Source organism: Eulemur rufifrons, chromosome 14, assembly GCF_041146395.1.
Source record: "Eulemur rufifrons isolate Redbay chromosome 14, OSU_ERuf_1, whole genome shotgun sequence".
In the NCBI taxonomy this organism is placed as follows: Eukaryota; Metazoa; Chordata; class Mammalia; order Primates; family Lemuridae; genus Eulemur; species Eulemur rufifrons.
This window is the reverse complement of record NC_090996.1, coordinates 13704247-13719012: the sequence shown is the minus strand read 5'-3', so window position 1 is coordinate 13719012 and position 14766 is coordinate 13704247. Positions and strand designations below refer to the sequence as shown.

Sequence of the window (14766 nt, the reverse complement as noted above, 5' to 3'; positions counted from 1 at the left end):
TTAAAATTCAGTGCCTGCGTCACACCAGCCACATTTTGAATGCACAGTGGCACTAGGAATTATTGCTAACGTTGTCGGCTGTGACAGTGGTAACGTGGTTACGGAAAATTCTCCCAGAGACCTACACCTTGGTTATCGTCCTTACCTACAAGAGACGTGTACTGAAGTGATGTCATCTCCGATTCATCTCCAAATACTTTGGCAAAGAGCAAAGAGATGAAGCAAATATGGCAAACGTTAGTAATTGTTCACTTTAGGCTCTGGGTGTCCAGATCTTATTATACTACTCCCTCTGCTTTTATGAATCAAAGTTTTCGTTGTAAGAGTAGTGGAATATTTACGTAATCTCAAAACACTCTCCCCGCCCCAATGCCATTAGTTACCAAAAGAAATGGTAACTCTGTAAAGGAGAAACCTGGTGGACACCAACTTAATCAAGTGATCGAGGTTGACACCCTCCCTGGGGACAGAGCCATGGGTGAACCTCCCGTTACGACGCACTGGGAAGGACACGTCATCACGTCCAACAAAGATGCGGAGACTAAATCTAATCCCCCAGATTGAGGGACTGTCCACAAACAACTGGCCTGGATGCTTCAGAAATGTGAATGGCCTGGGAGACAGAAGGAGGCTGGGGGTAAATTCTGGATCTGAGAAGGCTGAAGGGCTGAGACAATGTGTGACCTTGGGGTCTGTATCACAGTAAACTGCCTGGAAGGGACGATTGGGACAGTTATTGGGGCCATTGATAAAATCCGAATATGAACTCTCTCCTTTAGTGTCATGGACTGAGTGTCTGTGTCCCCCCCAAATCCATATGTTGAAATCCTCACCCCTCAACGTGGTGGGGCCTCTGGCAGGTGATGAGGCCATGAGGGTGGGGCCCTCACGAAGAGGATTAGTGCCCTTACAGGAAGAGGCCAGAGAGCTCTCTTGCCCTCTTCCCACCCTGCGAGGGTGCAAGGAGAAGTCAGTGGCCACCTGCCCCCTGGAGAAGAATCCAGCCATGCTGACACCCTGACCTTGTACTTCTAGTTTCCAGAACTGTGAGAAATAGATGCCTGTTGTTTATAAGCCACCCAGTCTAGGGCATTTTGTAACAGCAACCTGAACAGGCTAAGATAATTCGATGACAATATTGCATCATTGCTAAATTTCCTTTTTGTTTTCCTGTTTCCTCTCACGTTGAATAAATGATCTGCCTACGTTGCCATCTTCAGCTAGGTTTCTGTAGAATAATTTTTTAATTGCAGTAAAATACACACAACATAAAATTTACTATTTGAACCGTGTTGAAGCGCACAATTCAGTGTCTTCAATTACATCCAGCGTGGTGCCACCATCACCACCATCCATCTCCAGAACTTGTCCATCTTGCAAAACTGAAACTCTGTCCCCATGAAACGCCAACTCCCCATCCCCCTCGCCCAGCCCCTGGCCACCACCATTCTGCCTTCTGTCTCTGGCTTTGACTCCTCTAGGGGCCTCCTAGAAGTGGAATCACACAGCATTTGTCCTCTTGTGTCTGGCTTATTTCACTTAGCATAATGTCCTCAAGGTTCATCCAGACTGCAGTGTGTGCCATAATGTCCTTCCCTTTTAAGGCTAAATTTCCTTACTTTGATCTCATTTCACAAGAGAGTGCCGGGGTCCTAAGGAAACAGGCACCGAAGTGTCTGGAAATGAGAGGCAAGATGTCCACAGGGAACTCGCCCACAGCCCAGGAAATGAAGGGCAGCCCTGTCCCAACACCGCACCTGCAGCTCTGGCCCCTCCTCGGGGCTCGGCCCTGTCTGCCCATCGGCCCCTGGAGGCACAGGGAGCCCCGCCCTTGTTTACTGTTGTGGCCGTCCCTGAAGTAGCTTCTCTCCCTCTAGCTCCTCCCCCTGGAGCCCAAATCTTGCCACTCTCAGCTTAAAAGCCCTTAATGGTGCCACAGAGCCCAGAGAACAGCTGCTGGGCGCGTCTGGGGACCTTCGGGGGCCTGGCCCAGCATCCTCCCCACCGCCCGGTCTGCGCCGCAGCCGCTCCCCCGTAGACACCTGCACTCCGTCTGCCACGCCCTCCCTCCTCAGGAATGTCCCTTCCTCCCCCACCCACCCCACCCCACCAGCCGCCCCCACTCCTCCTGTGCATCCCGAAGGACACACCCTACAGTGCAACAATCTCTCCGGCTTCTCCTTCCTGGAGTGGACACCTGTGGTTTTTACCGACTCAGCATCCATTCCTCCTCATTCTTATGACAGAATAAGAATTCTCTGCTTCCATTTTTGGCAACCCCTGTCCTCCTCCAATTTGGGAGAAGCTGCACCCCACCCCCAACCCCAGGCCACGCCGGACTCCCCACCTCTGTGTTGCAGACTCGGCATGATCTGTCCCCCATCCCCAGTGATAAGTTCAAGGACAGGCGTGCAATCCAGGCCAGGATAAGGAGACTCGAGTCCAAGAAAAAAGAAACTCTCATTCCCCAAGGGCTGTGGGCAGTCCAGAGAACGGAGCCCTGGGGGAAGCAGGGCCCGGAGAAGGAGAGAGACTGTCTGGGTCCTCCTCAGGCTCCTGGATCCAGCTGTACCTGAACCTGATGCTTCTGGTCTTTTTAGTTGTGGACACCAACATTTTTTTTTCTTTTTTCCCTTTTCTCCTCCTCCTTTTTTTTCTCTCTCTCTCCCCTTCCCTCCTCTTCCTCCCTTTTCTTTTGTTCTTTCTTTTTGCTTTAAGCCAGTTCAAACAGAGGCTTCTGTTACTTATAAGGAAGAGTCCTAAATTAACCCTCAACCCCTTCCTCACCAGGGCAGAGACAGAAACCGTATGCATGTTCTCAGCACGTTTATCAATATCTTGATTACAGCATTTTTTGTGTACGTGGTATTATTAGGAGAGGGGTAAGTTCTGCATCTGATTCATTTTTGTGCCCCCAGCCCCTGGCTCTCAATGAACCAACTAACCAACTATGGGTAGTGGACAAGACAGGGACACCCAGCACGTGCCAGACCACGCTGGCCCCTCAGGGGACACAGGAGGGTTCAAACAGCCCCCAGCCCGCCCCTGCTCCACGAGGCCAGTGGTCCCGCTCGGGAGAGGTGAGCAGAGACGCAGGGCCTGTAGGGCCATTTCCGGGACTTCCCGAGGACTCGAGTTGACATGCCAGAAAGGCCTGGGACTTGGGACAAACCTGGAAGGGCGGCTGCGCCTGGGTGACTCTGAAGGTGTGTTTCCTCACTGCTGCGGACCTGGGGCTTCCAGGCAAATCTCACTTCCTGTTTCTCGCTGCACGTGGGCCAGCTCAGCTGTCAGTCAAGGCGGAAAGCAACAAGCTGAGACCTGCTGGTGCTGAAAGGACAGCTCCCCGGGGGCACAGGCACAGAGGCGACAGCCCGGATACTGTACGGCATGAGCCCATCATTGAATTGGCACCTCCTGTATGCCATTCTACATGCATTTGCTCGCATCATCCCCCAAAGAATCCTATGAGGGAGGCATCTTCATTCATCATGGTCTTGCCCACCCCGACACTCACACCGTCCCCTGGCCACACGGCCACCTGAAGCGCTATCATATAGTTACTGCCTGTTTCCTACACCCAAATGTGAGCTCCAGGAGGGCAGGGAATCGTCTTGGTCAGCCCTGTATCCCCGGCACCTAGAACAGCGCTTGACTTATCACAGGCACTCAGCAATTACTGACTTGATGAATAAATGGAATAAAGATTTGTATTTAGTGCACCCAAGCGTCCAGGGTGAGGGCGGTGAATGTTCTCTGGTTGTCCTCACTGGGAGACCCAGCGTAGACCCCACCTCTCTCCCCAGCCCCTCCTGCCCCACCCTGCAGGGATTATGAAAACCAGAGTCACAGAACCCTGGGCGGCCTGACCCCTCCATGGCCCCTTTGTCCTCTGGTGCTCTGGCTGTCTGGGTGGTGAGATCTGCCCACAAGACAGAGCCATGGGAAGTAACCCAGATCACCCCAGCCCTGACGCCTCAGGGTCCTTGGTGGTCCCCAACTACTGCTTCAACTGGACTTTATGGGAAGAGGGGGAATGTCAGCAGGGAGCTGGAGAACAGACGCCACCCTTCGCTTGGTGCTCCCTGCCTCCTAGCTCAGCTTCCCTTAGAGGCAGACCCTGAGTGCAGGGGACTAGCATCGAGGTGAGTCTCTCTCTGGGTGTGGTCCTACAGGCAACGGGCCCACTATGACTCTGTCAATTCTATGATCAGTCAGGCCCCCCTTCTAGGCCAGAGGGACACATCCCACAGATATCAGATCCACCCCACACAGCAGTGGAGGATCCAAGATCCAAGGAAGCCAAGAAACCAGCTCCAGGCTCCCAGCCAGTGAGCCCCTCACTTGCCCTGCTGGACCACTGGCTGGCTGGAGCACTCACCCTGCTGGAGCACCCGCCCTACTGGAGCACCCTCCCTGGAGCACCCACCCTGCTGGAGCACCCTCCCTGGAGCACCCACCCTGCTGGAGCACCTGCACTACTGGAGCACCCACCCATGCCAGGCCCTGGGCCACATACCCACTGTGCTCAGCATTTAGTCCCTCAGTAACTCTACGGTAGGTGTATCTTATCCATCCATTTTACAGATGAGGAAACTGAGGCTCTGACCCTCAGTCAACCCTATGAGGTTACTGCTGCTATCATTTCCCATTTTTCAGGACAGGAAACTGAAGCGCAGAGAGGCCGTGTGGCACTCCCGAGATCACAGTCAGTAAGTGGGGGCCCCAATGCAAACACAAGTGGCCGGATGCCAAAAGCCACACATGTTGTGCCACTCTACCCCCACGTCTTCACACTCTCCCCGAGTGCCACCCGCTCCCAGGGAACACAGGGAAGACACACCTGCTACCCGCACCACCCCCGTGGGTACGATGAGGACAGGATGACTTGAATTAAACTTGTTCACAAAGGACCAAAGAATTGCAGTGTGTGGAAACCCCACCCATTCAGTGTCAGGGCCTTGTGAGCAGAGAAATGGTTTTCCTTTCACACCAGTGCTACGGATCCAGGCAGTACGTTGTGGACCAGGGTTTACAGGGCTCTTTTATCACAGACACAGCTAATTTGCAAAAGGACCCTCGAGCACCTCGGTCCCTGGGGTCCCTGCTCATCACTGGCACAAGTCTGACCCGTAATATTAAACATCCACTTCGTCGCTGACATCAGACAGGCCCCAGGGAGGTACCTCTCTGCACCTCTTGCCCTGTGTCCTTGAAACAAAAAGATAATTCTATACCCACACAATAGGATAATCGGCTTTGCAAAGTCAGGAAATTCTGAAACATGAAATAAGCCAGCCACAAAAGGACAAAGATCGCATGTTTCCACGCATTTGAGGTATCTAGTTATCAATCCGTAGAGACAGAAGGTAGAATGGTGGTTGCCAGGGGCTGGGGGAGGGGAAACGCGGAGTGAGTGTTCAAGGGATTTCAGTCTGGGCAGATGAAAAAGTCCTGGCGGTGGATGGTGGCGATGGTTACAAGACAATGTGCATGCGCTTCATGCCAATCAACCGTGCACTTAGAAATGGTTAGGATGGTAAGTTTCACATTATGTGCATTTTACCACGATAACAACAAGAAGACAGTTGTGCCCAAATGCTGTGGAGGTTTGTGAGATGCGCCACAGGCGACACCGGAGATGGGGAGGAGTTGAGCAGCAGAAGCGCTCAGGTGAGAGAAGAGAAACTCGTCCACCCATCAGGTTCCTCCTCTCAGGTAGCACGAACGACACAGGTTCCTGCTCAAGAAAGTGTCATTTCCCAACTGCCGGTTTCAGAGCTACTCACGCATGGCCTTGGTGATTTCCAACAGGTGCATGTGGCAGCCGGGAACGCTGCAATAGTGATACAGCCCTGTCACTCCCGCACTCGTACGTGTGTCAGGCCAGACTTCGCTTGCATAAAACACGATGCCCGTTCCTTACACTATCAACCAGATGGGAAGCGAACCCTCAGCGTTGAGGGGTTCCGTTTTCATAAGATTCAGTCCCATTTTCAAAACAATCAAATAAAATAGTTCAGCTTTATTTTACTTTGGACTTTAATTTTATGCTTATTAATCTTAATTTATATTTTGCCTTTTAAGTTGAATAGAGCATTTTGGATACTTTAGAATAAAAGTAATTTAAATTTTTCCATTTCTTAAAATATATTTCAAATTTGTGGGGCTTCCTTTTATTACTTTGTACATTTTTTTTTTTTTTTTGAGACAGAGTCTCACTCCGTCACCTGGGCTAGAGTGCAGTGGTGTCATCATAGCTCACTGCAACCTGAAACTCCTGGATTCATGAGATCCTCCTGCCTCAGCCTCCCAAGTGGCTGGGACTATAGGCATGCACACCACACCCGGCTAATTTTTTCTATTTTTTGTAGAGATGGGGACCTCACTCTTGCTCAGGCTGGTCTTGAACTCCTGGCCTCAAACAATCCTTGTATCTCGGCCTCTGAGAGTGCTAGGATTACAGACATGAGCCACCACACCCTGTCTACTTTGTACATTTTAATCTTTTAGACCACTGCTCTCCAAGAGAAATTTCTGCAGTGATGGAAATGTTCTCTATCTATGCTGTCCAATATGGTAACCACTGGCCACATGTGGTTACTGAGCACTTGAAATGTGACCAGACAGCTGAGAAGCTGGCTTGTTGATTCTATTTAATTTTAATGAATTTAGATTTAAATTTAAATAACCACAAGTGCCTAGTACTACTGTATTGAATGGCACAGCTTTAGATTATTACTGTTAATAGTACCCAAACTTAAGTAAAAATCATAACTATAAATAACACAGTCGATGATTTTGCTGCAATGAAGTCAAGAAAAAATAAATTGCATGCAAGATATAGCAATTAATAAATCATGCGTGTCTTTCTTCTATTACTCATCCAAGTATTGCTGGCCCAGCAACGAATGCTAAGATGTGTATTGATAACAAACTCAGTCATCTTTGTTACTGGTCAGTCTTCAGTCATGTAGAAGTCACTGTTTAGACAGTGTTCAATTTTATCACTATAGAAATATATTTGTCACAAAGGCACACAGCACCTCTCTCATTGAAAAGCTTGCCAGCTTGATTTTTAACTTTAGATAATCAGACACATGGTCTGTGAGCTCCCACTGCACACTCGCTCCCGCCCCGCAAATGTCTGGGGTGGACCAGTCAGGGAACGGAGGGAGGAGGCCGACCCACAGATGGCGTGTCCCGAGAGCCCTGCCAGCCCCTGCAAGGGCATGGGCAGCGCGGAGAACGCTGAATTTCAATCCCTGCGTCCCGTGGGGAGTAAACCATCGCGTGAGATCCCGTGGTGGAGCACCTGCTCTGACACTGTCGGTTATTATGGTTATAATTCTCCCCACGGCTGGCCCTGGCAGTATTAACGTGGGAGGCAGAGAAGAAAAGAAGACATTGAGACCACCCTGAGTGTGAATCCCTCCATGTGCTGAGACCTGGGCGAACCAAACAGGGGTAGGAAACGCACCCCTTCCCAGGACTGCGGGAACGATTAGAGGAGCCGGTGTTGGGAAGTGCTAGGCCCGAGGCCCGGCACGAGGTCAGACCTCATCTCCTCCACCCCAGGCAGCCCTGCAAGAGACCAGCCCATGGTCATCCGGCAAGGCAGAAGCTGGTGAAACACACTTCCGCACCCTGCTTGCCCACACACTCGCAGAAACCTGCCGAAGTTGGAGAGACCCTTGCCACGATTAAAGGACTGCTCACATAGCCCCACAGATCTTGAGAAACTTGCTTTTTACAAACTGCCTCAAATCCTCTCTGCAAAGAGACAGACTGTAAATCACAATAACTATGACATCGATAACCTCCACCGTCGAGCACCCAAGTGTATACCAGGTGCCATGATAGATGCTTCACATATATTACCTTAATCATTTTAAGAACAAAAAATGTTGTTATAGAACCCAAGACCTTGCAAAATATTAGAGTCCTAGCTGGAGTATGACTAGTTCTAAGTGGCTTCAAAGGGACATTTAGGTAGCAAGATGGGGAACCAAATCTATACAAGGCCAGCCAGGGCCACCATGGGCCTTATCCCAGCATCAGCAAGGGCAGGATTAAAGCACAATCTTCAAGGTCCTCCCATAGGTCCTCTCCATGGGACAAACTGGAACCTGACCTTTGTCTGCGTGGCCTTAGGAGAAACTTCAAGTCCTGGACAAGAACTTCATCCACTGTGGGGACCATTCTCAGTGGGGACCACCTGACTCGGTCATTGCCAACCGGCCAGCGCACACACCCTGTGTGCCCTCCCCAACGTCAACCCCTTCCCTCCCTTCCTTAGAGTTAACCCTGACCAGATTTTTACACACTTTCCTATGCATTCTTCAACAATATAGTGGCTTTGCCTGTTCTTAAGTATTAAATGTTTGGATTCATCTCTCTTTTGCGTTTTGCGATCACTTGACGTGTCTGTGAAATTTATCCATGTTGTTACCTGGAGCTGTAGTTCACCTTCATTGCTGGGTACTACTCTGTTGTATGAATACACAGCACATCCATTCTACCCATGGCGGACGTCTGGGATGTCCCAGGGTCTTGCTTCCCATGAACAATGCTGCTGAGAAGATTCCTGCCCATCTCCCCCAGTGCACGTGGGTATGACCCCAGAAAAGAATGGCCATGTCTTAGGATGTGCACATGTCCAACTTTACAAGATAATTCCTGCCTTCCAAAGTAGTGATAATAGTATTGTTAGACTTCTTACATGCTGAAAATTAAAATGGTATCTCATTTCACATTCCCTTGATCACTGCTGAGAGTGAGCTGCTGTCACCCGCTTATTGCCTATTTGTGTTCTCTCTTCTAAGAAGGGCTCATGTGCGTCTTTGATGTTTTCTGCTGGGTTATTTGTCTTTTTCTTGTTGTAGTTCTCTGTACATTTTGGATATTCATTATTTGTTGGTTAAATGTGTTGCAGATATGTCCCTCAAGTTTGTGGTTTGTCTTCTACTTTCTTCTTGGCATTTTCTGATGAATAGAAACTCGTAATTTTTAATGTAGTCTAGTTTATCAATCTTTTCCTTTATGGTTTGTGTTTTATATGCCTTCAGAAGTCTTTACTTACCCTGAAGTCCAAAACCTATTCTTTTATATATTCTAAAAGTTTTCAAGTTTTTATTTATTTCAATGTTAAACCTTTAATCCATCTAGAAATGTTCTTTCTATATGGTGTGAGGTAGGGGTCTAGTTTTATTGCTGCCATCTGGATAACCAATTGTCTCAGTCCCATTTATCCAATAGACTATCCTTGTCTAGTCTGATCAGCAATGCCACCTTTGTCAAAATTAAAATGCCTTTATATGCATGGGTCTGTTTCAGGTCCATTTTGTTCCCTTGGGCAATTTGCCTAGCCCTGCACCAACACCACACCAAATTCTTATAGCTTTATATAAGTACATTTCTTGATGCAGAAAAAACATTCTGGGTGGCTAGATGGTTACTTACATCAAGGACTCTAGGTTAGAATCTAGGTATCAACTGGTCCAGCCATCCATTGAGAAACAAAGGCTCAGAGAGGGAGGGCATCTTTTGTAGTATCACACAGCATTTAACTAGGAAAAGCCATCAATCACCAGGGAGAATATTCAATGTGATAGACACTAGCCACACGTGACCATTGTGCACTTGAAACATGACTAGTCCAAATCTAGAAGGGCTGTAAGTGTAAAATGCCCACCAGAAGTTGAACACTTGTGGTGAAAAAAAGAACGTAAAATATCTCACGAATAATTTGTTCATACTGATTACATGTTAAAGTCATAGTGCTTTGGATATTAAGAGTTAACTAAAATATAGTCTTTTTTTTTTTTTTTTTTTTTTGAGACAGAGTCTCATGCTATTGCCCATGGTCAAGTACAGTGCTGTGGCATCAGCCTAGCTCACAGCAACCTCAAACTCCTGGACTCAAGCAATCCTCCTGCCTCAGTCTCCTGAGAAGCTGGGACTATGGGCATACACCACCACACCAGGCTAATTTTTCTGTATTTTGTAGAGATGGGGTCTCACTGTGTTGCTCAGGCTGGTCTTGAACCTCCTAACCTCAAGTGATCCTCCTGCCTTGGCCTCCCAAACTGCTAGGATTACAGGCATGAGCCACCACACCCTGCCTTAAAATATAGTTCAAAAATTAATTTCACCTGTTTAGTTTGACCTTCTTATAACAAATGGAGTATCTGGCACACATTAAACTCAATAGCCACTAGAAAATTTAAAATGACATCTGTGGCTTGTCCCTCTCTAATGGACAGCACTGGGTTATATTATTAAATTCATTCAATCAAGAAGCTTTTATTAAGGACTTAATTTGTGGACTGCACTGTAGTAAGGGCTGCATGACAAGGAAGGGAACAGAAAACAACTCTAATTGACGCAGTCCATTTCCCCACTGGACCCATCACCCACGGAAGCTGCACCAGCCCAGGCATGAAGAACTGGCCTCCGTCCCAGTTGGAGAGCTCCATTCCCATTACAGACGGGGCAACTTGGGTCTCCAAATCCAGAGATCATTTAGACCAACTCTCCTGTCTTTACAGATCAACCAGCTAAGGTCAAGAGAGGTTGAGACACCTACCCAAGATCACACAGCGGGTGCAGGGCAGGCAAGGGCCTATTGCAGAGGCTTCAGAGCTCCTTCCTTTGTGTCTACATCTGCAGCCTTGAACCCAGGGCTGCTTCTTTCCCGGTGAACACTCCACCAACTTGTATCTCACAACAGCACTCAAAGCCCTTAAGAGCGGGCCTTCGAAAGTCCAAGTGCCCACTCCGGAGAAGCCCCTGGCAGATGTGTGCAGCCAGCCCCGCCCACGATCCAGCAGAGGGAAAATCTGCAGAGACTCACTCACAAGTCCCTCCATGCATCACCTTTCTGGGTTGGATTCCCCAGCCTCACAAACGACACACTCACGATGCCCCCCAGGGTGGGATGGAGGGACAGAGTGAGACTGAGAGGCAAGGGCTCAGTCCTGCCCCCAGCCTTCCCTCCCCTGGGTGCCATCCTAGCCCTGTGCCTCTTGGTCAAGCTGTGCTCAGCTTGCCCAGAACTTGCAGAGACTTCATGAGCACCACGGACTCTCAACAATCTCCTGGAGATAATGCACCACGTTGATGTGAGTAGGAAAAATGATGCCACCTGTCTCAAACTCACCACCGCCTGGGAGCACTCACCTAGCTCGTCCCATGTGAAGACAGGAGGCCTGAGGTGGGGAGGGAGGAAAGGTGACCCGGAGGGCAGCCTGGATGCCCCCTCCAGAAAGAGCCCAGGGGCTGCCCCCACCAGAACAGCCTGTCCTGTCCTCCCCGGAAACCACTGGGGACCCAGGGCAACTTCAGGAGAGGGTTTTCATGCGAGTGTTCAGGCAAACACACTCCTCCACAAAATTTCAGTGCAATTTAATCATTGTTAACCCCCACCCCATCCCGCAGCCCCTTAATCGGAAATCCAAGCAACAGGAGCTTAACTTCTGCTCAGCGATCCCGTGGTAGGATTTTATCACCATTTTACAAAAGGAACCGAGGCTCAGAGAGGCTCACGCTGTGAAAACACCAGAGTGTGTAGGTAGCCTCAGATTCCCCACCCGAAAAGGGACTTCCGACTTGCTAAGAGGGTGGGCAGAGGCGGTGCAAACGCCCTTTACCGTTAACAACAGTGCCCGATAGATTTTGAGCGGTTCTGGGCTCCAGGCACCGCGCAAAGTGCTTTCCAAGGACCGGCTCACTTAATCCTCACGGGGATCCTAGGGATGGGGACTCTCGTTACGCCCGTCTTGGAAACGTGGAAACTGAGGTCCAGAGAGGCGAAGCGACTCGCCCAAGGGCGCCCCGCTACGAGGGGAGGCGCTGGGATCCGCGCTCCTGGCGAGCCCGGGCGCAAACAAGACTCAATTGCGGGGACGAGGCTGCCCCGGCGCCGGCTTCCTCGGGCCGCGCTGGGGGGGTCCACCTGTCACCCCGCGGTCCTAGCAGGGAGGCCCGGGCCGCCCGGCCGTGCCCCCGCGCAGGCAGTGGCCGCCCCGGCCCCGCCGCCCCCGGCTCACCTAGCGTATTTCGTCTTCTGGAAATCCAGCAGCCGGGGCGCGAACATCGCGGCGCTTCCATCAGCACCCAGCTCGGGGCTCGGACCCGGGAACTTGGGGAGCCGCGGGGGTGCGGCGCGGGCGGCCGAGCAGCAGGTTGGAGGGCGCGGGCGGGGGCGCGGCGGGGCCGGAGCCCGAGCTGGAGCCACAGCCGCAGGCGCCCGGGCCGCCGCCGCCAAATCCCGAGCAGATGGTGGCGGGGGCGGGACGGGGGGGCAGGGGGCGGGGCGAGAGACCGGGGTGGGGGGGACGCGGGCGGGGCGGGGGCAGAGGGGCGGGGGCGAGAGCTCTGGGGGCGGAGGGGGCTCCGGCGGCGCACGCTGCCCTTTTCCCGTCCCCGGCCGCCGGCCCATGCCCCCTGCCCTCGCTGGGGTTGGGGCGGCGCGAAATGGAGGGGACCTCCGAAGCCGGTGCCTACCCGACCCTCCGCCCGTGGTCCTTTGGCGAGCAGAAGGTGGCCTGGACCGGACAGAGCCGCCGGCACCCCGCGGGCCCGGGCTGGGCTGGCAGGGACAGGGGCCCCCTGCGTGGCCCGCCCCAGAGCCCCTCCCCCCCGCGATGGCCCGGTCTCCCCGCGGCCCGCGCGGCCGGCCTTGGATGTCCCTGCCAGGTGCGACGGCCCCAGGGACCCGCCCGGGGAAGAGCCGCGGCCTCCGGGTCCCTCATGACCCCGAGGCGGGGACATTCGCTCTGGTTGTGGGATGCCGGCGTACCCAGGTTCTGTCCCCACCCCACCCCCGACCTTCTACAAAACTCAGCTTTCTCCTTTAGGAGACCTTGGCCAGGCTCCTTGAGGAAGGCTGGACACCCGGGGGCGCTGAGGGAGGCCAGACAGCCTTCCACGTGGGGGAAACGTCCACGCCACCTGGGGGACCCAAGGACTGTCCCCAAATTGAAGGGAAGGACCCTCGTTCCCACACACTTCACACCTCTTCCCCTCCTCTCCCTTCGTTCCCAAGCTCCGGCTCCCCGTTACTTTTTATAACAAGGCTTTATTTGAGGTCCTACTACGCCTTCAGAGGATAATCCCACCCACGCCCTCTGCCCCAAGGCAGCCAGAACAAGAAGGAAAAAGACAAAAGGACTCCATCTAATTCATTTCTGTGTTCCAAATGCTGGGCACAGGTGGGCACACACCTGTATCGGTGAGGACCACAAAGGTTACAGGTAGATGCATTCAGAGGCCATTGCAGGGCTGGGGGGTGGGGGTGCAGGGGGTGCAGGACGAGGGGTGCTTAGGAGGCAAAACCCAGTAGACTCTAAAGGTGGATTAGACTGGGGGTGAGGGGGACAGAGGAGTCAGGGAGGGACCCCCAGGTTTCCAGCTGGCCCCCTGGGTAAGTACTGGCACCGCCTGGTGGGAGGACCCAGCTAGAAGGATTTAGAGTGGTGGGTTTCAACTTGCTCATCTCGACCTGCTAGAGCTGCAACTTCCAGTAGGACAAACGCCAGCCTCATGTGACTGTGTACATGCTCAGTAAGATGAAGTGAAATAAAAAGTGCAGTTCCTCATCACCCTAGCCACATGCGGCTGGTGGCTACCGAATCGGACCGTTTCCAACCTCAGAGTTCCACGGCACAGCGCTGCGCTGTGAGATCACAGTGTCAACTCAGTGTTGAGCAGCTCTTAAAACCAAATGAGACAGAAGAAACAACTGAGGGAGCATTTGTGCATAGTGAGGATAAGTCACATTTGTGAAACTTTGGTTGCAATTGCTTGTATACATTTGGGTGTCCTGGCTGGGCTGGGACATGTGCTTCTTACCACAGTCACAAAACAAGTGAGGCTCGCGGCCAGCACCTCTCATCACCTCGCATCACCTTGTATTTCATAGCTTCTGCCCCGACCTTGACCTCTGTGGCTGTTGCTCTGACCCCACAGGCCCAGGTCTCACTGTCAGGTGCAGTAGGACACACCTGGCCCCAGGTACCAGCAACACCTTCCCAGAACAGCCCCTGCAAGGTGTAAGGCAGCCCCGGGGCTGGAGCCCTTTCTCCCCAGGGAATCCAGGCCCCGCTGGGGCAGCCGCTGGTGACCACAGCTCCCAGAAGGCTGGGGCTGCACCTCCCAAGGCCGCTGGCCTCCTCCTGGCTCCCGCCTGCTGCTGACCTTCAAACAGTGGGATCTTCAGGACCCCTGAATTGAAACACAAGCCTAGAAATGGATTTTCTTCTTCTCCAAGAGCAAAAGAAGTTGAATAAAAAATAAGTTACTATTTTTACTGCCAGGATCCAGTTGTTATGGCAACCGAGGACCTGACTCCTGCTCAGAGTCTCGGGGGTTGGACTGTGCCTGGGGGAGGAGGCGGGGTGGGGGCGTGGGGCCGGCGGCAGGGTTGCCCCCGATAAAAGTCCAACTCCGCTCACCTGCCTACTGCCCTCCCCACGACGTGGGCTCCCTGGGGGCCCGCTCCCCTCCTGCCAGCTGTGTGGTCTCGGCTCAGCCCAGCCTTGTCACCAAAGCCTCTCTCCTTCACACCCTGGAGTGGGGGCCCATGCCCTCACTTCCAGGTGGAACTTGCGGCCCTGCCTCAGGGACAACTCATGCTAAGTAGATCAGCCCCTCAACCTCACCTGGCCCAAACCCACCCGCCCTCCCTGCTCCCCGCCAAGGCGGCACCAGAGCCCACCCGGCTGGGCCAGGCTGCATCATGGTTGACAGTTCTCAGGTGTCCTC

The 14766-nt window shown here is 52.4% G+C and overlaps 1 protein-coding gene across 1 annotated transcript in view; it reads right to left on the bottom strand.

The window, feature by feature from the left end:
* Positions 1 to 12442, bottom strand: part of MMD2 (monocyte to macrophage differentiation associated 2) — a 46650-nt gene extending 34208 nt beyond the window's left edge. The window contains exon 1 of the mRNA XM_069485677.1: positions 12051 to 12442. Coding sequence (XP_069341778.1) covers positions 12051 to 12442 — 392 coding nt within the window. The remainder of the gene's footprint in view (positions 1 to 12050) is intronic.
* Positions 12443 to 14766: the final 2324 nt, after the last annotated feature.